Source organism: Mastigoproctus giganteus, chromosome 9 (genome assembly GCF_048544385.1).
Source record: "Mastigoproctus giganteus isolate SK-2022 chromosome 9, ASM4854438v1, whole genome shotgun sequence".
Taxonomy (NCBI): Eukaryota; Metazoa; Arthropoda; class Arachnida; order Uropygi; family Thelyphonidae; genus Mastigoproctus; species Mastigoproctus giganteus.
Window position 1 is genome coordinate 166820261 of NC_143583.1, and position 27984 is coordinate 166848244.

The following is a 27984-nucleotide window of genomic DNA, read 5'->3' on the forward strand; positions in this document are numbered from 1 at the left end:
ACCAGATTGTAGATTTTTTTATCCATAAGAGAGTCAACTTCAGGAAAAAACTTACATGTTACACTGCCCAGTGTTGTGCCATCCCACCTACTCTGCCACAAATTGATCAACTCTTGCCAAATTCTTTGTCATTCAGCTTTAACATTGACTTGAGTGTTAATAGAAATTCCAAGGATCTGAGTGGGAATCTGACGTTTCAAGCGATAACAGAAGCCTCTGAAAATTACGTAGAGATCGAGTGGTAACGTCCCAGCTAAAACCTGCAAAGCAGGTGTTGAAACTGTTCGACAAATCTTCAAAATACAAAGTAACATTGTACGCTGGATTGACATCAATTTTGATTTAAATTGTACAGTCCGCGCCCTATGGAACCAAGCACCAGCAGCATGGGTAACCACAGGGAGAAACACAGAGTTATAGTAGATTCTTAAACATCTTCTAGAAAGACCCCACTCAGTTCTAGAAACTCTGACAAGAGCGCCGGTGAAATTTCTGATCTTAATTCACAGATTGGATAAATGAGGGAGAAAATTTAACTTGCCGTCAATAGTTATTCCCAAAAGTTTAATTTCCGTTATTAGAGGTATTTGTCTATCATTTATTTTAACTCTTGGTGGTCAACGAACGTCCAATTTAGAGCCAAGGATCATAATTTTTGTCTTGGTAGAACTAATTTTTAACTTATTTTCAACTGTCCATTGTTGAAGATCAGACAGAACTTTCTCAGCGGATATTTCAATAGAAGATCTTGAATTGCCACCAACAAGGACTGTCAAATCATCCGCATATGCCATGATCTTCACGTTGTCAAAGGTTCGGGTAATCCAACCTTGCAGAACAAAGTTCCAGAAAAGTGGTCCCAAAATGGAGCCTTGAGGACACTCTCAAAAGACCTGACCCAAAATTTGTCTGTACTTAGATCTGGCAGTGATAAATCTGTTAGAGAAATAGCTCTTAATTAGAAGATAAAGTTGCTGGGAACATTCGGCATGACGTAAACGTTCAAGGGCCCTTTCCCACCAAAGGGAATCAAAAGCACCCTCAAAGTCAATAAAGATAGCAAGAATGTACTTGAAACTGGAGTGTTCAACAGAAGAAATGAAGCCTACAAGGGCGTCCTCACAGGACCTTCCAGGAGTGAATCCGTATTGATTAGGCGCAATTAACATGTTGTTTAATCGCAAGGCAATTAAACGTTCTAATAGCTTACCAAGGTTGGCCAATAAGGCTATAGGCCAATACGACCTCGGTTCCTGAGGGGGCTTGTCTGGTTTCCTAATCAGCTTGATAAGGGAAGTCTTCCACAGATCCGGGAAAGTCCCAACATCTAAACATTTATTGAAAATGTTGTAGAAGTATACTGGGCTTAATCTTGGTGAGCCGTACAATAAAGATATTCTCCAGCATGTCCATCCCTGGGCATGTCTTAACTTTCACTTGTGTGACCGCTGTGTCCAACTCGATGGCACTAAAAGGCTCAGTCTTAATTGAAGAAACATACAGAGAATTGGCAGAACGAATATTAGTGTGAAAATCAGAGTTGGAGCACACATTGTCCTGTAGAAAAAGATTATCTAGAATAATGTTTACAGAATCCATCCAGTTAGTGGTTTCCAGACCATTGTATACGATCGATCCATACACTTCTTGTGTAAATAATTTATTTCTTTCAATTTTATAAAGTAGTCCCCACAGGTCTGCATTACCAGAGTTGTACACAAATTCTGTCCAAGTTTCCTTCTTCCTGGTAGCAATTGCCTTCGTATAACGTTTCTTGAGATCAACATAACAATTATAAAAGATGCAAACATCAGCCTGAGAAGCTATTATTATGATGTTATTATTTGGTTTTTAGGAGCATTAGCAACTAAGGCCATATTGCTCCGGGATATGCGGTGGTCATTCCTTGACCTTTCCGCATCCTCCGTATTGGGTGGTGATGGGCTCGAACCCAGGTCTAATCAAGAAGCGTCCGCTACGCACTGTTGCTCCTTCCCACCTGGCTACAGAGGCGGCATCAGCCTGAGACAAATGACGATTTCGCTGATAGGTGCGTCGAGCGTGGTGGACCTGTTTCCGAAGCGAAGATAATTCTGACGACCACCAGGAACAAGTTCTGGAATTGACACGTTTTTTCCTTGATTATTTATATGATGCATTAATCAAAATTTTTTGAATCTGTGTCGCAGCTTCAGACTCAAACATGGCATCAACATGAGAGTTAGTCAGTTTGGAGAAATCAGCATTTACAGAGTATTCAAATATGTCCCAATTAATATTATTAATTGAGAAGCGAACATACTCAGGCACACAGATACTCGAATTTGAGGGAGGAGAAGGTATGGAGACCGAGAAAGAAATTGCCCGATGGTCACTAGTTGTCCAGTCAGGCTGTACAGTCCAATCGCTGATAGCTAGATTACAGAAAGAATTTGAAAAAGTGATATCAATGTTTGATTCTCCAGAGAAGCTGGAGAACATAGTGAACTGTTGAGGTCTGTTAAAAATCTTCATATTATTATTAATAATAAATTCTTCCAGTAACTGTCCTCGAGCATTAGAGCATGCATTAAACCAAAACTTAGACTTGGCGTTTACATCCGCTGAAATAAGGACATTATGAGGACCCAGAAAATTCAATGTGGATTCTAAATAATTTAATGAGTTATTTAAGTCTTCAGATGGAGGGCAGTATATTGAGATGATATAAAATGTCATGGTAGAATATGTGACAAGGATACAAGTTGCAGTTTGGTGACATAGACCATTAATGACAGTTACATCAATTTTGTCATTTAATACAACAATACAAGTCTTCAGTTGCTGGTGAGCAGGTTGGATTATTCGGGTGGAAAGAGAATAACCTGTGATCTTTAAATAATCTCCCATTCACCCTTTAGCAAAATATGGCTCTTGAATAGTGATGATGTCGATTGAGTTTTGTTCTGCTGTTAATCTAATCTCGTCCGAAACAACTCGAGAACGATGCCCAAGATTTATCTGCATAAATTTCAGATTAATAGACTGAACACTAGGCAAGTTCTTACTATTAACATCACCAGCAGGGAAATTATTTACACTATATACACTGGAATTGGGTGTGTTACTCATCAGCAATCCTCAGTCGTGCTGTTTCCAAGGCCTTTTTGTAGATGGGACAGTTGCTATCTCTCACCGAATGGTGAAAGTCAAGTTTTCCTCTCTTACAATTGACACACGATGGCTCTTCATTTTTATTAGGACACTTGTTAAACACATGACCACATGCGCACAGTGACTGCAAGACGGGGGACTCGTGCGAGCAGTACTGAGTGGTGTGACCATATCCCAAGCAGTGGAAGCATTTCGTCACAACAGTATAAGGTCTGTGTCCGTGAGAACTCCAGGCAAGAAATATGCGCTCTAGAGTAATTATATGTTTGTAAATCTTGGGAGAAAAACTAACAGTCCAGTTTACAGATAAATTTGACCTTGCTTTAGTTGAGACGCGAAAGAAAGTTCCATTCTTAACCTCCTCAAATGTAAAATCCGAATAGCCAAGATTTTTGTTGTATAAATTTTCAAGTATCTCATCATGTGTCAATTCCTTTGGGACATCATAAATCAGTACAGTGAGGTTTCCCTTTCGAGGAACACCTGAGTTGATACCTGCAGATATAAAAGACTCCGAGGAGGACAAACACTACAGATCTGTCTTAGAGGCCATTTCCAGCAAGACTCCTTTGTTCCTCACTAGCCTGAGACAATATAACATTTTTTAAATCCGATTTAAGAGTTTTAGCCACCAATGTCTTAATGTCAGCACTTGACTTACAATCTTTTAACTATACATATAACCACTTAGGTTACGTAACATAAATAATTAGTAAAAATAAATAATTAATACATAACTTGATACGGAAGTTATATAAAGGGATTTCGTAGATAACACTCGTTACTGAAACATAAATATTTCGTAGATAACACTCGTTACTGAAATAAATATTTCGTAGATAACACTCGTTACTGAAACATAAATATTTCGTAGATAACACTCGTAGATTTCGTAGATAACACTCGTTACTGAAACATAAATATAGCGTTATAACTGTGTTGGGATACAAGTTTAGGATTTAATTTTATACTGAAATTGAAATTTTATTGAAAGTAAATCGAAATCATGACTCAAACCAGAGCAGCAAAGCAAAAGGCTCAAGCTAATGGGAATGCTGTGGCTCAGGGGAGAACTGAGGGGGCAGTTGCCCTCTGAATCACAGCCTTTTAAGATGCACTATTTGCTTGATTTTTGCAGAGCAGTCAGGTATGGGACATGATACTGCCATGGGGGATGTCTTTGTATGTGCGCGATGCAAGGAGTGTAAGGAAATCAGGCGACAACTCAGCGTTGTTATGGGCATATATATGAGAGCTTGAAGGACAGGGTGGGCATTACAAGTGAGGGGCCCATCAAGCTCTCAGCTGCCCAAACCAATGCCAGAGCTTCCATTGGTCATCGCACAACACAGCAGCAACCCCCAAGGCAAAATGGTCCCAAAGGAACTAGTAGTTGTTGGTGACTCTATTGTCAGGGAAATGGGAAACATGCTTTGTAAAAAGGATAGGTGGAACAGGACCAGGGTATGTCTGCCAGGGGCAAAGGTTGATGATGTTGTAGAGCGGATATCATCTTTTAAGGGCACAAAAGGTGATATAGTTGTACACGTTGGCACTAATGATATTAAGAGTAGGGGACTGGCGGAATTACTTAACAAGTACAGGTCACTGATGAAAAAAGCCGTGAATTAGGGTTGAATTTGAAAGTGTCTGCAATTCTGCCCAGACACGATAGGAGGGAGTATATGATGAGAGCTTTGTCGATCAATTCGGCCCTGGAGAGATTGTGAAAGGCTCAAGGGGTAGAATTTTTCTCAGCCTGGTTTATGCTTGTTAACAGGAGAGACTGCTTCTACAGGGATGGGATACACTTAAATAGAAAGGGTGCAAGAATGTTTGCTGATGCTATCGAGGCAGTGTTAGGTGGGTCGGAAAACTACTAGATTAGGGGGATACAAGGACTAATAGATTAACAGTAGCCACTGGCAGATGTGAAAGAGATTCTTGCACTGCTTCTATTAGAATGAGCAGAAGCCTGAAAAACAAGATGCATGATATTTCAGAGACTGCTGGGAATCATGGGGGTACAAGTAAACACATGGGTTGTGTTAGGGTGGCTAAGAAAAAGAACAGGTGCATGTATACTTGCATGTACACCAATGCTAGGAGTTTAGTAAATAAATTTGATGAACTTGAGTTATTGCTCAAAACATCAAAGGCAGATATTGTTGGGATTTCAGAGACTTGGTGTCACACAGATATAAGGAATGCAGAACTGGAATTTGGGGAGTACAATGTATACAGAAAGAATAGACAGGATAGGAAGGGAGGAGGGGTTATGCTATTAGTTAAGAAACACATAAAATCCAAGGAAGTGAAGCCAGTCGACATCACTGGACAGTGCAGTGTTGAGTCAGTTTGGTGTGACATAAGCATTGGGAGATCAAAATTGAGAGTAGGAGTGTGCTATAGGCCTAATGACTCTGATGAGTATAATAAGAAACTGTACAGAGAAATAGAGTGGGCCAGTAAATCAGAGAGTCTTATAATGGGGGATTTCAATTTTCTAGATATTGACTGGAATTTGGAGGCTGGCCACTCACACACTAGCAAGGCTTTTGTGAATTTATTGGATTATTGTTTTCTACATCAGCATGTTCGGGAGGCAACTAGAGGGAGTAATACTCTTGATTTGATTATCAGTAGTGATTCTTCATGCATTAAGAATCTGCAGATAAATGAACCACTAGGTGGCAGTGATCACAGTGTTCTGAAGTGGGAGTTACTCAAAGAGGTAACTACCATCAGGGGTAAAGGGAAGGGGTATTGCTTTCGTAAAGGCGACTACGATGGACTGAGACAGTATTTAAATTCGATACAGTGGGATCAACTGATGATGTTACCAACAGCAAATTCAAAATGGGAAGCATTCAAAGAACTTATCTTGCAAGCTACAAGGCTTTACATACCAACTAAGAAATATTGTTCAAGGTCTAAATGGATGTCAGATGAACTAATGAGGCATATGGCAGAGAAGAAAAATGCATGAGATACATACAAATTAACACGTGACACAGAAGCCTATGATAGATACAAGTTGATCTGTAACCAAATTACAAAGGAGGTTAGGCAGATTACGAGAGATCCTTGGCAAGGGATGCGAAGAAAAACAGCAAAGAGTTCTTTACTTATGTAAACTCTAGAAGGAAGGGGATGAATCAGATTGGTCCACTTGATATCGATGGGTCAACTGTTGATGACCCTGCTTAGGTAGCTAACAAACTAAATGAATATTTTGCATCGACATTCACACATGAGGAGTTATTCAGCGAGGGGAATGCCAGAGTTGTATTCAACTCTAGCAGTAAGCTAGAGAATCTTGTAATAACTGAGAGTAAAGTGGAGAAGAAACTGTTGAAGATAAACACAAGAAAGGCACCTGGGGTGGATGGGATCTATCCAGTTATATTAAAGGAGGCAGCAAAGGAAGTAAGCAAACCCTTAGCCATAATTATGAGAGCTTCCTTGGACTCAGGGGAGGTACCCATGGGCTGGAGATGTGCAAATGTGACCCCAATTCACAAGTGAGGATCAAAGGCTGACACAAGTAATTATAGACTTGTGAGTTTAACTTCTGTTCCCGGAAAACTAATGGAGGCACTGGTTAAAGAAGCACTACAGGATCATCTAGACAAGACTTCAGTTATAGCTCAGACACAGCATAGTTTTGTTAAGGGGAAGTCTTCCCTGACCAATTTGATTCGATACTATGATGCAGTCACAAAAGAACTGGATGCAGGGAATAACTTTGATATTATATACTTGGATCTTAGAAAGGCTTTTGATACTGTTGCATATGGAAGACTGCTGCACAAATTGGAGCAGTGTGGCATTGGAGGCAAATTGCTGCTATATATAAACAGGTGGTTGAGGAGGGAGAAGACAGAGAGTGGAAATCAATGGACACTGCTCATCGTGGACTAATGTTATTAGTGGAGTCCCTCAGGGTTCAGTATTGGGTCCTTTATTGTTCTCTGTATTTATAAATGATATTGATGATGGTACATCAAGCTTAATGTCCAAGTTTACAGACAATACGAAGGTTGGCAGGATTGTCAAGGACACTACTGACACTATGCTGCTGCAACAGGATCTGGAAAGGTTGAGCAGATGGGCTGAGATGTGGCAAATGAAGTTTAACATTGACAAATGTAAAGTACTACATATGGGAAACAGCAACCCCAGAGCAACGTATCAACTCTGTGGTACTACACTGACAATGGTAGAGAATGAAAGGGACCTGGGGGTGGTTGTGCAGGCAGATATGAAGTTCTTTGAGCAGTGCAGATGGGCTGCAAGAGTAGGTCATGGTGTATTGTCAATGATATATAGGAATTTTTCTAGCAGGGATAAGGAGGTGATTATTCCCTTGTATACGGCAATGGTCAGGCCACACCTAGAGTACTGTATACAGGCCTGGAGGCCTCATTTCAAGAAGGATGTAGAGCTGCTGGAACAAGTACAGAGAAGGGCAACAAGATTAGTGAATGGAACAAAGGGATGCTCTTACGAAGAAAGGGTTAAGTTTTGCGAATTGCAGTGTCTGGAGACTAGGCACCAGCGAGGTGATCTGATAGAGGTGTACAAAGCCTTGAATGGTTTGAGCATGCTCAAAGCTGATGGGATTCTTCCTCTTGCTCAGAATAATTACCTGAGAGGGCATAAGTTCAAATTGAGGAAAGACAGATGTACGATAGATGTGCGGAAATTTGCCTTTAGCCAGCGGGTGGTTGGTAGGTGGAACAGACTTCCATCCCTTGTCGTGGAAGTTGATAGCCTAAATAAGTTTAAGGCTCAGCTGGACAGGTATTTCGAACAAACAGAGGGGTGAAGTGGAAGTGGGTATTTTTTATTTATTTATTTTACTTTATTTTTTTTTTTTTGGCTGATGCTGCATAAGCTTGCGTTCTTGCATCAAATGCCTCTATTAATGCTAATGCTAATCACTGTTTTCAGAAGCTCTAAGAATTAAGACATTGTCAGGTTTCACTTTAGGAACATTTGCAGCGGAACGGGCAGCATCAGCAAAGGTCCTGACAATAGAGGTGTCAGTAGCAGTGTCTTACTGCAAAGTTGAATCATCCATGACAATCAGGGCAGGGGACACATGTCTTAATGTAGGTTTGTCTGTAGAGGAACTATCACTAACAGATTGTTTGGCCAAACAAGCCATATATGTTGTTATACTGGAAAATGTATTTATAACTCTTTCCAAAAGATTGGTACGTGTATTTATTTCTATGTTTAGGGCCTTTAGCTTTTCGTTCTCAATTTGAGTCACAACAGTCTCAAATTGAGCCATTTATCCGTTATAGTGTTACCTGATTGCTTGATAATCTTGTTGCCTTCATAAGAAAGAAAACTAGAGAGATCCCATCTCATTTTTGCAATTCTGTCGTATAAAATAAGAACGTTCTGTCCCGGGTCGCTTGCCTGAGCATTTGTTAAATTATTTTTCTCCTCTGCACCTGCAGTTCCAAGTTTATTACTCGAAGGGAGATCCGTCTGACGTTCTTTGTCAAGAGTTGATTGTGAAAGAGAATCAGTAGCAACTTTTGAAGATGAGCTTTCCTGAGAGGCAATAGTTGGTTCCGGTGATTGAGTCAATGGCACTTGAGGGGTCAGAGGTGTTGAGATCTCATGAAGAGATGGCAACGGACAAAAGATATCATCTGCAGAAGGTTGTTCATCATACATGTTAACTGAAATCAGAAATGTATGCGTAGTGCAAATTTAATATCTAAGAGTGATGACACTGAGAGGGCGGTGGTGTCATTGCCCAAAGCATGACACCACCGCCACCAGCTTGTTTTCGTCCCATGGTGCATCCAGGTGCCATTACTTCCTCAAGTAAATGAAGCACACCTCGCCGGCAGTTCGTAGATTTTCCCTCCTCGGACCACTTTCAGTAGGTAATAACCACGGCTGACCATGAGCACCCCACCAGCCATGCCGTTTTGGATATGCTCTGACCCAGTCATCTGACCATTACAATTTGGCCTTTGTCAAACTCGCTTAAGTCTGCTGCCTTTCCCATCTGAAGAACAAGAGTAACACTGATTAACGGAGCTCAGTATCAGGTGTTTTTTATACTGTGTCCCGACCCACGCATGCACTGAAGTTCACCTGCAGGTGTTTTGATTTGCATAATGACTCGCTGGTCATAATGTTTTGGCTCATCAGTGTATGTTCAACTCTGCCTTGAATCTCTGTATCTCTTTTTCCTCCTGCCACCACTGGCATGATCTTAATTACTCAAAATGTTCTGCTTGGCAGTTGATGCATACAGGTTTTGTAGCTGAAAATTCCACGATTTCATGATCATTTGCACCACATCAAGCACATTCACGGGTATCTCACAATAGGCCATTTGCAAATGTCTATAATTTTGACACTTAAAGCATCTTAAGGGGTTTGGTACATACAGCCTTACACAGGGCAATGCAGATATCCAGCTGTGATGGAATTGGGAAATGTTGGCAAGCTGAAAGTAAGGATGAGGTTTCTAGTGGGTACAAGATTCCCATCCCTATGCACAAATATTCTCTTTATAGCTGTCACCCCTTGTGGTTTAAGTTTAGAACAGATTTCTTCCTGTGACACTTCCATAAGATCCCACTCAGAGATCACGCCATGAGTATGAATTTAGTGTCTTATGAGGGGTAACAGTAATTGGAATTCCCTCTGATTGAGGTGGCTCGAAGCTGTTCTGAGTGCTTTTCATTTTTTGTTTCCATTTGGCTGATTTTGGCGACCCAGCCAACCCTTCCAGATAAAGACAACAACCCTTTCTTAACAAAGAAGGGGCAACATCTTTTCAGAGGTGGAGCGAATTACCAGAAAGCATGGTGTATGTCGTGGTGGTTCTTGCATTCTGGAGTGTTTTGCTGCATTGGTGGTATTAAGTTCATTAGAATTTGGTAGGAATTGTGCTGGGATCCAGAGGAAAAGCTTACATTATCATGATTCATATTAATTTTTATTTTTGTTCAATATTCAGGCTCTGCACCCACCATGCCCATGTGAGACACCCACTACTACTTGGCAAACAAATGTTTTCAGGAGTGGGATGCCAGGGCTACCCAGATACTATACCCACACCCCTGCCAGCTTGAACTGTCTCTCAGACCATGAGATTAGGGGCACAGCATTGACATGATTGACCCTTGCAGGCGAACCCACTAACCGAATGATCCTGGTTGTGCCATCCAGGATCACGTGTTTTGTCGAAGTAGGGACCAAAGTTGTGTGTTGAAGCTGGGCTCTCCACCACCAAGATCCTCTCCCCCTCCTCTTTCTGAGTTTCCATGGGTCGCAGTGAACAGCAAGAATAATTGTGGGTATGAGTAAATTTATTATTTTTTTAAATCAAATTCATCTGGCCTGAATTACATTTTGTTCCTGAAACTCTTGGGTTAATTTTTTCATCCATGAAGTTCAATAGATTACAACTATATATGACACCCTTGACATATTTAGGGTTGCTTTGGGAGATACTTTTATTGGAATTCAAACAAAGTTTGCAAGTTGTAAGAGTTTATCTGAGTGCCTGCAGTTCAATATCCACTAGTAGGCCGCAATCGTGATAGTGAAAACTTAAAATGTTAAGAGACTGCAATCAGGGATTGCAGTTTCTTAACCATCTTAGGCGATCCTATAATACATACTTTCCAGATGTTTCTGAGTAAGAAAGGGAGACAATTTATTCACAGGTTCATTAGGGCAGAGGGCGCATAATTAAGAAAGAGGACATGGTTGTTTTCCATCCAGTTAGTCTACTGTCTCTTAGGGTTACCATTTTCAAGTTCATTAAGGTACTCATCTGTGTTGGGATGGGCAATGATTTAAGCACTGAATAGGACTTTTGTATTGATTTTGCTCCTTTACCCCTGAGGGAAAGCTCATTCCACCCAGGTTTCCAGCCCCATCACATGGAGGCAAGAGTTGTACTGCTGGTAATCAAGCAAGTGAAAGAATGTGCAGTATGTTTCAAGCAAAAAAATACACTGTAAGTGAAATGAAACAGTATGCTGCAAGCAAATTAAGACAATACATTGCAAGTGAGAAAAATAATATGAACCCACAATAAGTCTAGTTATAGAGGAGCACAAGAAAATCATTTTATCACAATTGCTTGTCACTGGGGCTTATGTTTAAATATTTTTATTACCAACAGTTGTGTGCAATATATTTTTCACTCCTATCATCATGAAATGATAAATAGTGCAATCTTGCATAGCTGTAATACAATTTTTGATATTTTTGCTATAGGTACTATGATTTCTTGAACACGTATGGCTCCTAGGGAATGGTTATAATTCTAAGACAACCTTAAATTTCAACAAACTTAGCAAACAAAAGTTCAAAATAAATATGATAAAAAGAAAAGTTAATTAAAATGGATCAATATATTCCTGTTATTTTAAAATAAGTCCTAAGCACAAGTTCAATAAAAACCATACATTACCTTTGTATTTACTTCCATATCATATGCAGCTTTCATTACTTCAAAGTCTCTCTGTGCTTTTGCTATTTCAGTGTCATTGAGATAACGAGCAGCCATACGTTCTTCATCTGCAATTGCTTCCTAAAGTAAAAATTTGTGATTTGTGAATCACATAAATTAATAAAGACAATTAAAAAAAATCCTTAAAAATTTTAAAGCTGTCAAGCACTGCTTGCTCTTCAAACATATATTCATCAATATGGTTTAATATTCAAAGGTAATGAAAACAATTCGTAAAATTATTGAATAATTAATTTTATAATAAATTTAATACTGAATGACAAATTTACTGAATACAAAATACTGAATAATAAATTTAATACTGAATGACTTCTGAAGGATATGCAACATAGTCTTGAATGAAGATAGAGAAGGTTTTGGTCATTCAACTTTCTTTTTTTTTTTATATTTGACGAGAGCTGACCATGCATCAGGTTTTTTTTTTTTCTTTTTTTAATATTCACAGTATAGACAGCCCTGTAACAAGACTGGCCAACTTGGATTGCTCTGCTGACCTGAGGAAGCTGGGTGGCATCACAGTCAATCCTATCAAAGGCTGCCATTCCTTTGGCAATATGCTTGACTGCTTTGGCATTTCTGTGGTGTGCTTTGGTGATTTCACTTCATCATCCTCTCTCTCTTGTGCAACCTTCTGGGTCTCCAGTTCTATTAACTTTTTTTCTTTTTTTTTTTTACTCCAGCTTTTCACCATGTGATGAATTTGCAAAAGTGGAGTTAACATACCTAAATGTGGCAACTGGAACCTAGACCAGTGGGTATCATGGAATCCTACATCATGTGTGACACTTGTGGAAAACTGCAGGCCAGTCTCCAGTAATTTTGCAATTCAATTTGTTTATGAATGTAAATAATTTAATACCACAATATCAAAAATTAATATACTAACTGAAAGTAACTGTTTCTGTTAGCTTCTTTCTAAGTATAAGGTACACACTTTTTATTGTGTAATATGAATTACAAACAACATTACTGAATTACCCATTCCTCAACTTATCTTTACAAATTGTGAACATTCACCAAAAAGATAAGATTAGTTTTCTAACTTCAACTATTACTTCAACCCTCTCTCTCAGTATCATGTTGCAAGATCTGAAAAATAGGGAAAAATAGACATCCACTTTTGATTTCCAGATTATCTCTGATTATGGTCCTTGAGGCTGTATTTTGGTCCACTTGATAAGATGGACCAAACTTCGATCAAAGTCCAGTTGTTCTGAGACAACCAACATCCTCCGCTTTTAACTTCACACTACTGGGACTATTAGTAACCTGGATATAACCCTACCTCCATGTGCAAGTCCTGAAATACAGCACCTAGTATACTAGAGGTAACCACCCAAGTGTGAACCAACATAAGCAGGGATCAAGGATGGTATCCACATGACAGAGAGAAATGCTACCCATTAGCAAGTAATGCTAGGTGGTAGATGACTCTCATCGCTCAATGCAATACCACTACCTTCCTTAGTGGAAGTCTGAAGTGGTGAAACTCATGTTTAGTCCCCAGAGAAAAGCTCTGGCAAACCCCATCTCTTCCATCATGTAGTATGGTTGATGCCTTTTGAGGTTAAATGGGCATCATGGCGAGATGCAATCTTCCTTACATTTCAAAAATACAGTTCTAAAGTAGTGTCCACAGGCCAGCTGCTCAATATCCCACTGGACTGAACCTGTTGGTAACTGTCTAGGAGACATCCAGATTAGCTAGCAGTTCTCAAACTGTGCATCGTGATGCTCTGGAGAGGCACCATAATTTACCAGGGGCATCGCAGACGATGTAATAGTTTATGTAAGATTTCCATGGCAAATATTAAAAATGTATTAAGAATGATTTTTTTTACTATTAGACATCTACTACTATTTGATCTATATTATTAATGTACATAACCGCATATTTAGAGTACAACCGCATTGTACTCTGAATATGCGTAGTGTCTTTCTCATGGCAATGTCTTATCACGCATATATGAATTGAGAATGGAGCTCCATGCATATCTTCTCACAGAATCTCACTGCAATGCTGATATTTGTGATATTTTTAATAAATTAAATTCACTTGATTTACCTTTTCAAGGAAATGACAGCAATATTCTACAACCGTCAGAAAGTTTTAGCCTTTAAAAGGAAACTAGAACTTTGGAAGAAAAAAATAAAAGAAGGTAAAAATTATTGCTTCCCACTTTTACAACTAAATGAAGTTCATTTTAATTAAGAATTAAAATCGGTAATTGTTGAGCATTTATCACAACTCCATGCACACCAGAAATATTTTATGGAATATTTTAGGGAGTATACATGGATTAGAGACCCCATCAATATAAAGTGCCCATCAAATTTATCTACTGTCGAAGAACAATTTATTGTTTTAACACAAATACCCGGAATGTAGCAATAAAGTTTTGGGAATACTAGTGCCATTTGCAAGTTTTTGTTGTTGTTGTTATGGAGGTTTTATAGTGCATAAGCTGCTATGGCTATAATATGCCTATTCATTTATAATATAAGGAAATGGGAAATTTTTGTAAAATCAGAAATAATTAAAAAGTCTAGTTTGCTTGAGGTAGTTAAAAAATTCGGAAATATTTCCCTTGAATGAGAGTTTCTAAAGTTATTGGTTTATCAAGATTTACTAGTGATAGCAGGGTTGAAATTCTGTCTTGTCTAAAGTAGGGGCAGTCGATGAGAATGTGTTTAACAATCAAATTTATATAACAATGTGGACATTGTGGTGGATCATCTCCTGTGAGTAAATAAAGGTGGGTCAGATGAATATGACCTATTCTTGCCCTTAAAAGGACTACTACTTCTTGTCTTGATGTACGGACACTGAAGCACCAAATTTTTGGATCCTGTTTAAACTGCAAGAGTTTATTATTAGTTTGAGTGTGCCAGACTGTTGTCCATTCTGATAGGCATGCAGCATGAATGATTTGTGCATAGTCTGATGCTGGAACAGAGATATTCGTTAAATCTAAGGTGGTTGGAAGAACGTGCTGGAATCCAACAGAAGGTGACTAGTTGGTGGCATTTTTCAATCTGTAGTAACAAGTTTCTAATTTCGTCAAGAACAGGGTGAACTTTATCTGAAGAATTACATAATGCTAAGATTGAGCGGAGGGAATCAGTGTAAATAACAGATTTTAAAGAACAGTCGGAACAGAGATTTTTTAAAGATAATTTAATTGCACATAATTCAGCTGAGAAGATACTGAATTCAGATATAGGGATGTTGAAATAGTGGTATTCGGAAACATTGCAGCTGTTCCAACATATGAATTAGATTTAGAGCCATCTGTGTATATTGGAGAAGAATCAATATATCTTTGATTGTGAACAGCATGAAGTTGTCTGACATTTGAAGTTTATTCTTTCCCCACTGATAGAGGTAAGTGTCACAGGTTGGCATAGGAGGAGGAACCCACAGTGATTGAGTATAAGTTGCTATATGTTGTACGGAATGGATGGAAGCATTCCAAACCTTCATCAGTTCAAGGAGGTGAAGACCAGTCAGTTTTCCTATGCTAGATTTATTTCTGCAGAGGTTTTCTAATGGTGGATTAAAAAGGTATGACTGAAAGGGATGTGAGGCAGAATTTTGTACCTTGACAGCGTACTTTAGCAATAGTGATTTCCTACGTAAAGACAGTGGGCGCTTGTGAGCATTAATGTAAAAGCTACGTGCTGGTGATGTTCTGAATGCACCAAGTGCAATCTTCAATGCACTGTGATGAACTGGATCAAACAAGTGTAATGCACTCATCCTGACAGAATCATAGATGGGAGCTCCATAATCAAGATGGGATCTGATTAATGCACTGTATAATCAAAGTAGGGAGGTACAACCTGCACCCCATGTCAGGGCAGATAGTGCTCTAAGTATGTTTATCTTTTTTATTTAGACAGGCAGCACATACTTTTTTAATATTTTCTAAGAAATTTAGCTTGTTGTCCATAACTAATCCTATAAATCTGATGTTATTAGTGACGGGGATGAAGATATTAGAGATCTGAACTTCAGGATCCGGATGAAACTTGTGCTGTCTACAAAAATGGATAGCAACTGTTTTCTGCTGCAAAAGTCAATAGCCATTGATGCTGGCCCATTCCTGTATTTTATTTAGTGATATCTACAGCTGTTGTTCAGGTTTTCCGTAGCCGAGTGGTCAGGAGCAGGAGTGCAGTAGCACACGCTCTTTGAGTAGACCGGGGTTCAAGCCCCTGACTGCTGAATACGATCGATCTGCCAACCCGCACCGGACCAGCATGGCAAATTGTTGAGGAGGCTTCCATCCTGCAGTGGGTTGATAATGGCTGCAATTTACTTTTTTTTTTTTTTACAGCTGTTGTTCAATAGATCTCATGTTTTGGGAATGACAGGAGTTGGAAAGGTCATCTGCATAAAGGTAAGTCTCTGCAGTATTGGAAGTTGTTTAGTGATAGAATCTATTCTAAGACCAAAAAGAGTGGCACCCAGATCTGATCCCTGTGGAACAACTTCTTCCTGAATGAAAGTTGCAAAAAGAGCATGTTGGTATTGAACTTGGAATGATCTAGTATGTAGAAAATTCTTCACAAATATAGGAAGGTTGTTGCACAGACCAAGAGAGTAAATATCTCTCAGTATATCATGCCACCAGGTGGTTTCAAAAGCCTTTTCTATATCTATTGAAACCATTACTAGATGTTCGTGATTAACAAAGGCATTACGAATGGCAAATTCAGCCTTAACCATAAGGTCCAAGCATGACCCGTTTTGACGAAAACCATACTGACTATAGCTCATCAACTGTTCAGACAAGGATCCAGATGAATCTACTGTGGACAATTTTTTCTAGGATTTTCCTGAGGCAGCTTGAGAGAGATATTAGTTGGATCATTTCTTGACTTTAGGCATGCCAACAGCATGCCAACCACAGTAGAATGAAAATTTTCAAAAAAAAATTTGGTTGTAAAAAACCAGGAGGCGGCACAAAGATCTGTCACCAAGATGTAGCATGACATAATAGATCCCATCTGGTCCGCCAGCTCCAATGCGAGCTGTTCCAATGGCATGCAAGAGTTCAGAGTACTGCAGAAGTTTGTTATATCGCAGAAGGAGGGCAGTTTGAAAGTTAATAGAATGCTGTTCTGCAGTATCTTTAATTCTTTGGAATGATGGAATATAAGCTGAGTGCACTGAGACTTTGGCAAAAGTGTTGTCCAAAGCATTTGCAATATCTAACGGACTAGATAGAGATCCCCTATTCCTGGAAAGTATTGGAGAAGGTATGGTAGGAAACTTATCAGAAAGCTGTCTAATTTTTTCCATATTATTTGGGTGTCAGTGTTTTTGTTCATGCTTGATGCAAAATGAATCCATGATTCTTTCTTGGTTTGCCTTTGTATGAAACGTGCTTTTGCCTTTGACTTCTTATAATTTATCAGATTGGCTGTCAATGGGTATTGCCGAAAAAAAATTCCAGGATTTATTTCTTGCTTTTGTGCATTCCTTGTTTCACCAATAATTATAATGCTTTCGGCCTGGGAGATTTCATAGTGATATTGTGTCTTTAGGCACATTTAGGAGATGCGACGTGATGTATTCTGTCACATCATCAGTAGTCTGGGGATGGATTTTTTCATCATCGAAAGTTACTGATGACTGGAATTTTGCCCAGTTTGCTAGAGCAAATTCCCATTTTGTGCAGAGTTGAGCTAGAGGAGTCTGTGCTATTAATAGCATTAGCAGAGGCATATGATGCAAGAAAGCAAGCTTCTGCAGCATAAACCAAAAAACTCTCCCATTTCGCCTCTCCGTTCGCTCCAAATACCTGTCAGCCTAGCCTTAAATTTATTTAGGCTATCAATTTCCACAAAGGATGGAAGGCTGTTCCACCAACCAACTAACCGCTGGCTAAAAGCAAACTTCCGTACATCTATCCTATATCTGTCTTTCCTCAATTTGAATTTATGCCCTCTCAGGTGATTATTCTGAGCAAGAGGAAGAATCCCATCAGCAGCATTGAGCATGCTCAAACCATTCAAGGCTTTATACACCTCAATCAGATCACCTCGCAGTCTGACGACACTGTAATTCACAAAACTTAAGCCTTTCTTCATAAGACAACCCTTTGTTCCATTCACTAATCTTGTTGCCCTTCTCTGTACTCGTTCCAACAGCTCCACATCCTTCTTAAAATGATGCGTCCAGACCTATATACAGTACTCAAGGTGTGGGCTGACCACTGCCTTATACAAGGGGATAATCACCTCCTTATTCATGAATATCATTGACAAGACACCATGAGCTACTCTTGCAGATTGTCTACACTGCTCAGAAAACTTCATATCTGCCTGCACAATTACTCCCAAGTCCTTTTCACTCTCTACCACTGTCAGTGTAGTACCACACAGCTCCTAACATTACTCTGGAGTTACTGCTTCCCATATGCAGTACTTTACATTTGTCAATGTTAAACTTCAGTTGTCACCTCTCAGCCCATCTGCTCAACTTTTCTAGATCCTGTTGCAGCAGCATACTGTCATTAACAACCCTGCCGACCTTTGTATCATATGCAAACTTGGACATTAAGCTTGATATACCATCATCAATATCATTGATGAATAAAGAAAACAACAATGGACCCAACTGAACCCTGGGGACTCCACTAGTAACATTAGTCCACGATGAGCAGTGTTGATTACCACTCTCTGTCTTCTCCCCCTCAACCATCCCTTTATCCACAGCAGAAATTTGCTTCCAATGCCACACTGCTCCAATTGGTGCAGCAGTCTTCCACGTGCAACAGCATCAAAAGCCTTTCTAAGATACAAATATATGATATCAAAATTATTCTTTGCATCCAGTTCCTTTGTGACTAAATCATAGTATCCAATCAAATTGGTCAGATAAGAATTCCCCTTAACAAACCCATGCTGTGTCCGAGCTATAACTGAAATCTTCTCTAGATGATCCTGCAATGCTGATTTAAACATTGCCTCCATTAATTTCTGGAATAGAAGTTGAACTAACAGATCTGTAATTACCTGTGTCTACCTTTGATCCACCTTTGTGGAATGGGGTCACATTTGCATATCTCCAGTCCATAAGTACCTCTCCTGGGTCCAAGGAAGTTCTAATAATTATGGCTAAGGATTTGCTACCTTCCTTTGCTGCCTCCTTTAATATAACTGGATAGATTCCATCCACCACAGGTGCCTGTCTTATGTTAATCTTCAACAATATCTCCTCCACTTTACTCTCACTTATTAAATGATTATCTATCTTACTTCCAGAGTTACACATCTGGCATTCTCCTCCCTGAATAACTCCTCATGTGTGAATGCAGATGCAAAATATTCATTCAGTTTGTTAGCTGCCTGAGCAGGATTATCAACAGTTGAACCATCGATATCAAATGGACCAATCTGATTCATCCCCTTCCTTCTAAAGTTTATATAAGTAAAGATCTCTTTGCTGTTTTTCTTTGCATCCTTTGCCAAGCATTTCTTGTAATCTGCCTTTGCCTGCCTAACTTCCTTTGTGACTTGGTTACAGACCAGTTTATATCTATCATAGGCTACTGAGTCACCTGTTAATTTACATGTATCCCATGCATTTTTCGGCGAAGGTAAAGAAAGCCCACACGAGAAGCACACAAAATTTCTATAAATTTACCGTTAAAAGTACTTTGCCATATGGCAGAGAAGAAAAATGCTTGGGATACATATAAATTACCACGTGACACAGAAGCCTATGATAGATATAAATTGATCTGTAACCAAGTTACAAATGAGGTTGGGCAGGCGAAGGCAGATTCCAAGAAATCTTTGGCAAAGGATGCAAAGAAAAACAGCAAAGAGTTCTTCTCTTATGTAAACTCCAGAAGGAAGGAGATGAATCAGATTGGTCCACTTGATATCGATGGTTCAATTGTTGATGATCCTGCTCAGGTAGCTAACAAACTAAATGAATATTTTGCATCGACATTCACACATGAGGAGTTATTCAGCAAGGGGAATGCCAGAGGTGTATTCAACTCTAGCAGTAAGTTAGATAATCTTGTAATAACTGAGAGTAAAGTGGAGGAGAAATTGTTGAAGATAAACACAAGAAAGGCACCTGGGGTGGATAGGATCTATCCAGTTATATTAAAGGAGGCAGCAAAGGAAGTAAGCAAACCCTTAGCCATAATTATGAGAGCTTCTTTGGACTCAGGGGAGGTACCCATAGACTGGAGATATGAAAATGTGACCCCAATTCACAAAGGAGGATCAAAGGCTGACACAAATAAATACAGACCTGTTAGTTTAACTTCTGTTCCAGGAAAATTAATGGAGGCACTGGTTAAAGAAGCACTGCAGGATCATCTAGACAAGACTTCAGTTATAGCTTGAACACAGCATGGTTTTGTAAATGGGAAGTCTTGCCGGACCGATTTGATTGGATACTATGATGCAGTCACAAAAGAACTGGAAGCAGGGAATAATTTGATATTATATACTTGGATCTCAGAAATTCTTTTGATACTGTTGCACATGGAAGACTGCTGCACAAATTGGAGCAGTGTGGCATTGGAGGCAAATTGCTGCTATGGATAAAGGGGTGGTTGAGGGGGAGAAGACAGAGAGTGGTAATCAATGGACACTGCTCATCGTGGACTAATGTTATTAGTGCGGTCCCTCAGGGTTCAGTGTTGGGTCCATTATTGTTTTCTGTATTTATAAATAATATAGATGATGGTATATCAATCTTAATGTTCAAGTTTGCAGACGATACAAAAGTTGGCAGGGTTGTTAAGGACACTTCTGATGCTATGCTGCTGCAACAAGATCTGGAAAGGTTGAGCAGATGGGCTGAGAGGTGGCAAATGAAGTTTAACATTGACAAATGTAAAGTACTACATATGGGAAACAGCAAACCCAGGGCAACGTATCAACTGTGTGGTACTACACTGACAGTGTTAGAGAATGAAAAAGACCTGGGGGTAATTGTTCAGGCAGATATGAAGTTCTCTGAGCAGTGCAGACGGGTTGCAAGAGTAGCTCATGGTGTCTTATCAGTGATATACAGGAATTGTTCTAGCAGGGATAATGAGGTGATTGTTCCCTTGTACAAGACACCTTGAATACTCTTTACAGGTCTAGAGGACTCATTTCAAGAAGGATGTAGAGCTGCTGGAACGAGTACAGAGAAGGGCAACAAGGTTAGTGAACGGATCGAAGGGTTGCTCTTATGAAGAAAGGCTTAAGTTTTGCTAATAACAGTGTCTAGAGACTAGGCACCGGCGAGGTGATCTGATAGAGGTGTACAAAGTCTTGAATGGTTTGAGCATGCTCAATGCTAATGGGATACTGCCTCTTGCTCAGAATAATCGCCTGAGAGGGCTTAAATTCAAATTGAGGAAAGACAGATGTAGAATAGATGTCCGGAAATTTGCCTTTAGCCAGTAGGTAGTTGGTGGAACAGACTTCCATCCCTTGTTGTTGAAGTTGATAGCCTAAATAAATTTAAGGCTCAGCTGCACAGATATTTTGAACGAACAGAGGGGTGAAGTGAAAGGTTTTTTTTTTTTTTTTTTTTTTGGCTGATGCTGCATAAGCTTGCTTTCTTGCTAATAACAGCATTTGAATTGTTGCTTGCTCAGTAAACATACAATGGGTGTTATCGGTCAGGAGTAGAAATTGAATCCCATGGGAGATTGAAACCCTCCCGAAGTGGAGGGGGTAACCTGACCTTTTTTTCTTTAGAATCACTGGTGGACCAGTCAAAAAATAGTTTATTAAGAAAAAAAGGCAAAAGTAAAGGAAGCCCACACAACAAGCACGGCAAACTTCGAAAAAGTTTACCGGTGAAACTGCGTTGCAAACTTCCAATATGACTCTGTTCATGATTAACTTGATTAATACAATTAGTGATTCTAAAGAAAAAAAGATCAGCTAACCCCCCCCCTTCCACTTTGGGATTGTTTCAAGCTTCCATGGGATTCAACTTCTACTCTAGACTGATAACACCCACTGTCTGTTTACCGAGCGAGCTGTTGTTGTTGTTTGGTTTTTAGGAGCATTAGCAACTAAGGCCATATTGCTCCGGAATATGCGGTGGTCATTCCCTGACCTTTCCGCATCCTCCATATTTGGTGGTGACGGGCTCGAACCCCGGTATAATCAAGAAGCGTGTGATATGCACTGCTGCTCCTTCCCACCTGGCTACGGAGGCGCCTACCGAGCGAGCAACAACACAAATGCTGTTATGGCAAATCACTTTTACCGGAAAATTTCATCGAACTTTTGCATGCTTCTCATGTGAGCTTTCTTTACCTTAGACCCTTTTTTCGTCTCTGCCACATGTTCATCTGACATCAATTTAGGCCTAAATCTTGAACATTTCTTAGTTGGTATGAAAAGCCAGGTAGCTTCCAAAATTAATTCTTTGAATGCGTCCCATTTTGAATTTGCTGTTGGTAACATCATCAGTTCATCTCACCGTATAGAATTTAAATACTGTCTCAAACCATCGTAGTCACCTTTATGAAAGCAAAAACCCTTCCCTTTACCCCTGATGGTAGTGACCACTTTGAGTAAATCTCGCTTCAGCACATTGTGATCACTGCCACCTAGTGGCTCCATTATCTGCAGATTCTTAATGCAAGAAGAATCACTACTGATAATCAGATCAAGAGTATTACTCCCTCTAGTTGCCTCCCCCGAACATGCTGCTGTAGAAAACAATCATCCAATAAATCCAAAAAAGCCTTGCTAGTGTGTGAGTGACCAACACACAAATTCCTGTCAATCTCTGGGAAATTAAAATCTCCACATTATAAGACACTCTGATTTACTGGCCCACTCTATTTCTCTGCACATTTGCTCATTATACTCATCAGATTCATTAGGCCTATATCACACACCTACTCGCATTTTTCCTTTCCCAGTGCTTATGTCACACCAAACAGACTCAACATTGCATTGTCCACCAACATCAATTGGATGCACTTCCTTAGATTTTGTGTGTTTCTTAACTAACAGCATAACCCCTCCTCCCTTCTTGTACTGTCTATCCTTTCTGTACACATTGTACTCCCCAAATTCCAATTCTGCACGGCTTATATCTGTGTGATGCCACATCTCTGATATTCCAACAATATCTGCCTTTGATGTCTTGACTAGCAACTTCAAGGTCATCAAATTTATTAACTATACTCCTAGCATTTCTACTCTTAGTTACCCTAACACAGCCAATGTATTTACTTGTTCTACTATGACTCCCAGCAGTCCAGGAAATCCCCATTGCCTTGCTTTCCAGGCAGCTGCTCAATTTCCTTTCAATAGAAGCAGTGCAAGAATCACTTTCACCTCTGTCAGTGACTACTGTTAATCTATTATTCCGTGTATCCCCACAAGCTAGCAGTTTTCCAACCCACCTAACTCTGCCTCGATAGCATCAGCAAATATTCTTGCACCCTTTCTGTTTATGTGTATCCCATCTCTGTAGAAGCATTCTCTCCTGTTAACAAGCACAGACCAGACTGAGAAAAATTCTACCCCCTTGAGCCTTGCACAATCTCTCCAGGGCCGGATTGATCAACAAAGTTCTCATCCTATACTCCCTCCTATCATGTATGGGCAGAATTGCAGACACTTTCAAATTCAACCCAACTCACGGCTTTTTTCAACTTTTACCTGTATTTGTTAAATAATTCCGCCGGTCTCGTACTCTTAATATCATTAGTGCCAATGTGTACAACAATATCACCTTTTGTGCCATTAAAAAAGATATCTGCTCTACAATATCATCAACCTTTGCCCCTGGCAGACATACCCTGATCCTGTTCCACCTATCCTTTTTGCATCACTGACAACAACTAGTTCCTTTGGGACCAGTGCATTCTGCCTTGTGGGTTGCCACTGTGTTGCACGATGTTCAAGTGCAAGCTCCTGATGCAAGCTCCGATGTTCAAGCTCAGCTGCCCACTAAGTAGTGGGCAGCTGAGTGCTTGATGGGTCCCTCAATTTAAATCCTTTGAGGGCATCAACCCTGTTCTTCAAGCTCTCATATACGCCCATAACAATGCTGATTTGGCACCTGATTTCCTCACACTCTTTATCATGCACACACAAAGACATTCCCCTGGGCAATATTATGTCCCATTCCTGATTGCTCCTCAAACATCAAGCAGTGCATTTCAAAAGGCTGTGATTCAGAAAACAAGTCCCCCCCCTCAGTTCTCCCCTGAGCCATAGCACTTCCATTAGTTTGAGCCTTTTGCTTTTGCTCTGGTCTGTGTTATGATTTCTATTCAATTTCAAATAAAGTTCCAATACAAAATATAACCCTAAACTTATATTCCAATGTAATTATAACACAATATACAGGTAGCCCTCGTTTTGCACTGATTCGCAACAGCACCGGTCACTAACCATAAGGCCATTTTTATTTTTATTTTTATTTATTTTTTTTTGAAATTTTTTTTATAAATTGAAAGTTTAAAATCGTCAGACGAAATTTATGGGCATCGTACTGTACTATGTATCATGTGTACTATGTTCACATAATCAAGAACAATTTAGCTAATCAGCAATTAGCGCGTCTGTATCAGAGACGAGAAAACTTCCCGCCCTCAAAGCAGCCACTCATGGAAGCAGGAGGTAAAGCATTCAGTTGGTTTTGTTTATGTCATGTAATATCAGTGTTGGAAATTTATTACTAATTGTGCTATTAATAAGTTAAATGATCATTAATAGTAGTGATAGCTGTGTTCAGCTTTTGCCAAACCAAAAAAACTATCATTTTTAGGCCACCCGAATAATTAAATTCATCTGCCGTGCTGTCTTATGTCTGTTAATTGCATGTGTTCACAAGTCAATTTGCCTGTTTTGCTGGACGAAAAACCTCAGTTTCTGGGGGGGAACCTTGCTCTATGCTTGAGACCGACTAACTCAGCCACAGAGTGAAGAAAGCCCATTAAAGTTCCTCATGTCATCGACGGGATTCAAAGCTTTTGCCAATCGTGATAGCAGTGTGCAGTTTTTGCCAGTCGGGTTATTAAGTTTTTAATTAAATTAGAATAAAGAGACTCCATGTCTGGTAAAAGAAGTTCAATGAATACTAGAGAAAATGAAAGTGTGGAAAATAAGATGGAGGTTATTCGGAGGATGGAAGCTGGTGAAAGCCACCCTAATGTGAATATGCCTCCTTCAACTGTTACTACAATTATGGAGAATGCTGATAAAATAAAACAATCGATTGAAAGTGCTACAACAGTAAGTGCTACACAAGTTAGTTATAGCAGAAATAAGCTTTTGGAAAAAAATGGAGCAATTGCTGACACTCTGGGTCGATGATTTGAACAAAAAAAAAAAAAAAACATTTCCTTGACCCAAGCTGTAATAACTGAAAGGGCTAAGTCAATTTTTGAAGACTTAAAGAAGAAAGAAAGTCAGTGCAATGAAATATTTTTGGCTAGCAAGGGATGGTTCATGAGATTTAAAGCAAGAACCAAATGCAGAAGAGTGAAAATTACTGGCGAGGCAGCAAGTGCAGATGTTGAGGCGGTTACATTCAGGCCATAGTACATCTGGAGGGTGATTACCCTTCAGATCTCATCTACAATGTTGATGAAACGGGCCTTTATTGGAAAAAGTTGCCCTCAAGAACTTTTCATTGCCCATGAAGAAAATTCGGCTCCTGGATTTAAAGCATCGAAAGACAGGCTGACACTTTTGTTGGGAACAAATGTGTTAGGCAATTTAAAATTGATGCCAATGTTGGTATACTTTTCAGAAACACCACGTGTTATGAAAGGTTTAAACAAAGCCATGTTGCCTGTGTACTAGAAGTCAAACAAGAAGGTTTGGGTGACACAGGACGTCTTCTTGGATTGGTACACCAACTATTTTTGTCCTGCTGTTCTCAAATTCTGCAATGACAAAAATTTACCAACTAAGGCTATTCTTCTTTTGGACATCCTACAAATCTGGGTGAAGTCAGAATACCTCTTAAAGTCCCCTAATGCAACATCAGTTTTGCAACCCACGGACCAGGGGATAATAGCTGCCTTTAAAGCTTATTATCTGTGGCAAACATTTATAGTAATGGTGAAAGCGTTGGACATGTCCAATATTATCATCAGAGAATACTGGAGGTCATTTTATGTCTTAAAGAGCATCAATCACATTAACACAGCCTGGCAAGAAATGACCATCAATTGCATATATGGAGTGCGGCGTAAACTTCTCCCAGATCTCATGCATGACTTCGGAGGATTCAAGCCACAACAGAATGTTGTAGAAGGCATCAGCAGGCTGGCACAAGAGGCAGGGTTAGAAGAAGTTACAGTTTAAGATGTAATTAAGCTCTTGAAGATTTGTTTGTTATTTGGTTTTTAGGAGCATTAGCAACTAAGGCCATATTGCTCCGGGAATATGCGGTGGTCATTCCCTTGACCTTTCCGCATCCTCCGTATCTGGTGGTGACGGGCTCGAACCCCGGTCTAATCAAAAAGCGTGTGCTACACACTGCTGCTCCTTCCCACCTGGCTACAGAGACGCGGCTCTTGAAGAGTCATCAGAGACTCTTTCAAATGAAGATCTGGTGCCTCCGTAGCCAGGTGGGCAGGAGCAGCAGTGCATAGCATATGCTTCTTGATTAGACCGGGGTTCGAGCCCATGCCCACCAAATACGGAGGATGCAGAAAGGTCTCTGGAGCAATATGGCCTTAGTTGCTAATGCTCCTAAAAACCAAACAACAACAAACAAACGAAGAGTTAGCTGAAAAACTTAGCCAAAAGCAGGAGGAAAACTCTCCTCAAAAAATTATGAAGACCAGTGATCTACAACGGTTCCTTGCAAACGTAGAGTTCCTCACTAATGAGCTCTGTGACATTGATCACGACTGGGAGAGGAGTGCCAAAGTTAAACGGGGTGTCATATCAACCCTGAGCCCGCATTTTGAAATTCTTAAAGAGAGGAGGAATAAATCCAGGCAATCAACACTCGCTTGATCCTTTCTTCAAAAAAGGCAATCTTCTCAACCAGGGCCATCAACAGAAGATCCTCAACCAGGACCCTCAAGAGCCAACTAAATCTTTGACTTTACGTCACCGTCAAAAAAATGTTTTATGTATGTATTAATTTATTTTTTATTTACATGTACATACTTATAATATTTATGAAGGTTAAAAATAAAACACTTTTTAATTTAAAAAGTTTATTTCTTTGCTTTAAATATACCAGTATTGAAAAGGGTAGGTAAAATTTTTGGTGCCTGGAACCTAACCCTGTGATTTCCCATTGACTCCATGGTATAAAGGTTCCATTGGCGCCAATTCAATTTGTGCCTTTCCCCCCAGGAACCTAACACCAGCGTAAATTGAGGACTACCTGTATATGTATTTCAGTATCAAATATTATCTCTGAGTTACGTTATATGACTTTATCTCCTGTCAAGTTATACGTATTAATTTATAATTTTACATTTGTAAAAACTAGATCGTTATGTGTATTTAATTAAAAAAAGTACAATTTAATTGACAATGAAATTTAATAAGATTAGTAATTTTTACTGATTAATTGATATTACTACACTCGCTATCTAGTTTTCCGTTAAACCTTACACTATCTAGTTTTCCATTAAACCTTATGCTATCTAGTTTGGGTATGCGTTGTATAGTATAACAATGGCGGCAAGTTACGAACGGTAAATCTATGGACACAAGGTATTAGTTAATTTCAAAATCGCGCTATCTAAATTCAAAATAAACCACAGAGCTTGACTAGATCTATAAGCTACTTATAGAAAATAATTTAATCTAACGATTAAGTCAATAAACCAGCTAAATATAATTAAAAACTTAGCAGAGCTGAAAAACGTGTCCAACACATAGATTAGATACAAGACCCTCATCTTGATGAACATGACTGCATCATTGATGGGCTCCTGACTGAACGCAGTGATAACAAACTCTTCCAATATTGAAAGGCATTCCAATCAGCCTTAATCAATCTTACACTGCAATAACCTAAAGGGAAGACAAGGTCTCCCACTGTGTAACCAGGTTATCACAGGGAAGTGATCACTTCCATATGGGTTCTCCTCCATTTCCCAAGTGAGTGAAGAAAGTAGAGAAGTCGATCACACAGAAAGATCAATGACAGAAAATGTATGGGTAGGCATGGGGAAGAAGGTGTTAGAAGAGAGAAGTTATTGTCAGTGAGCATTGAAATTATGGCCCCTAATTCTAGAATCATTTATAACGGTGAAAATTTCATCCTCATTTGTTTTACTTAAGCCTCTCAGAGCCTTAAACACCTCAATCAAGTCTCC

The 27984-nt window shown here is 39.5% G+C and overlaps 1 protein-coding gene across 2 annotated transcripts in view; it reads right to left on the bottom strand.

Moving 5' to 3' along the window:
- Positions 1–27984, bottom strand: part of LOC150080870 (flotillin-1-like) — a 321558-nt gene that overhangs the window by 161821 nt on the left and 131753 nt on the right. For both annotated transcript variants that reach the window (XM_090380967.1, XM_090380968.1), the window contains exon 7: positions 11621–11740. In XM_090380967.1, coding sequence (XP_090237093.1) covers positions 11621–11740 — 120 coding nt within the window. The remainder of the gene's footprint in view (positions 1–11620; positions 11741–27984) is intronic.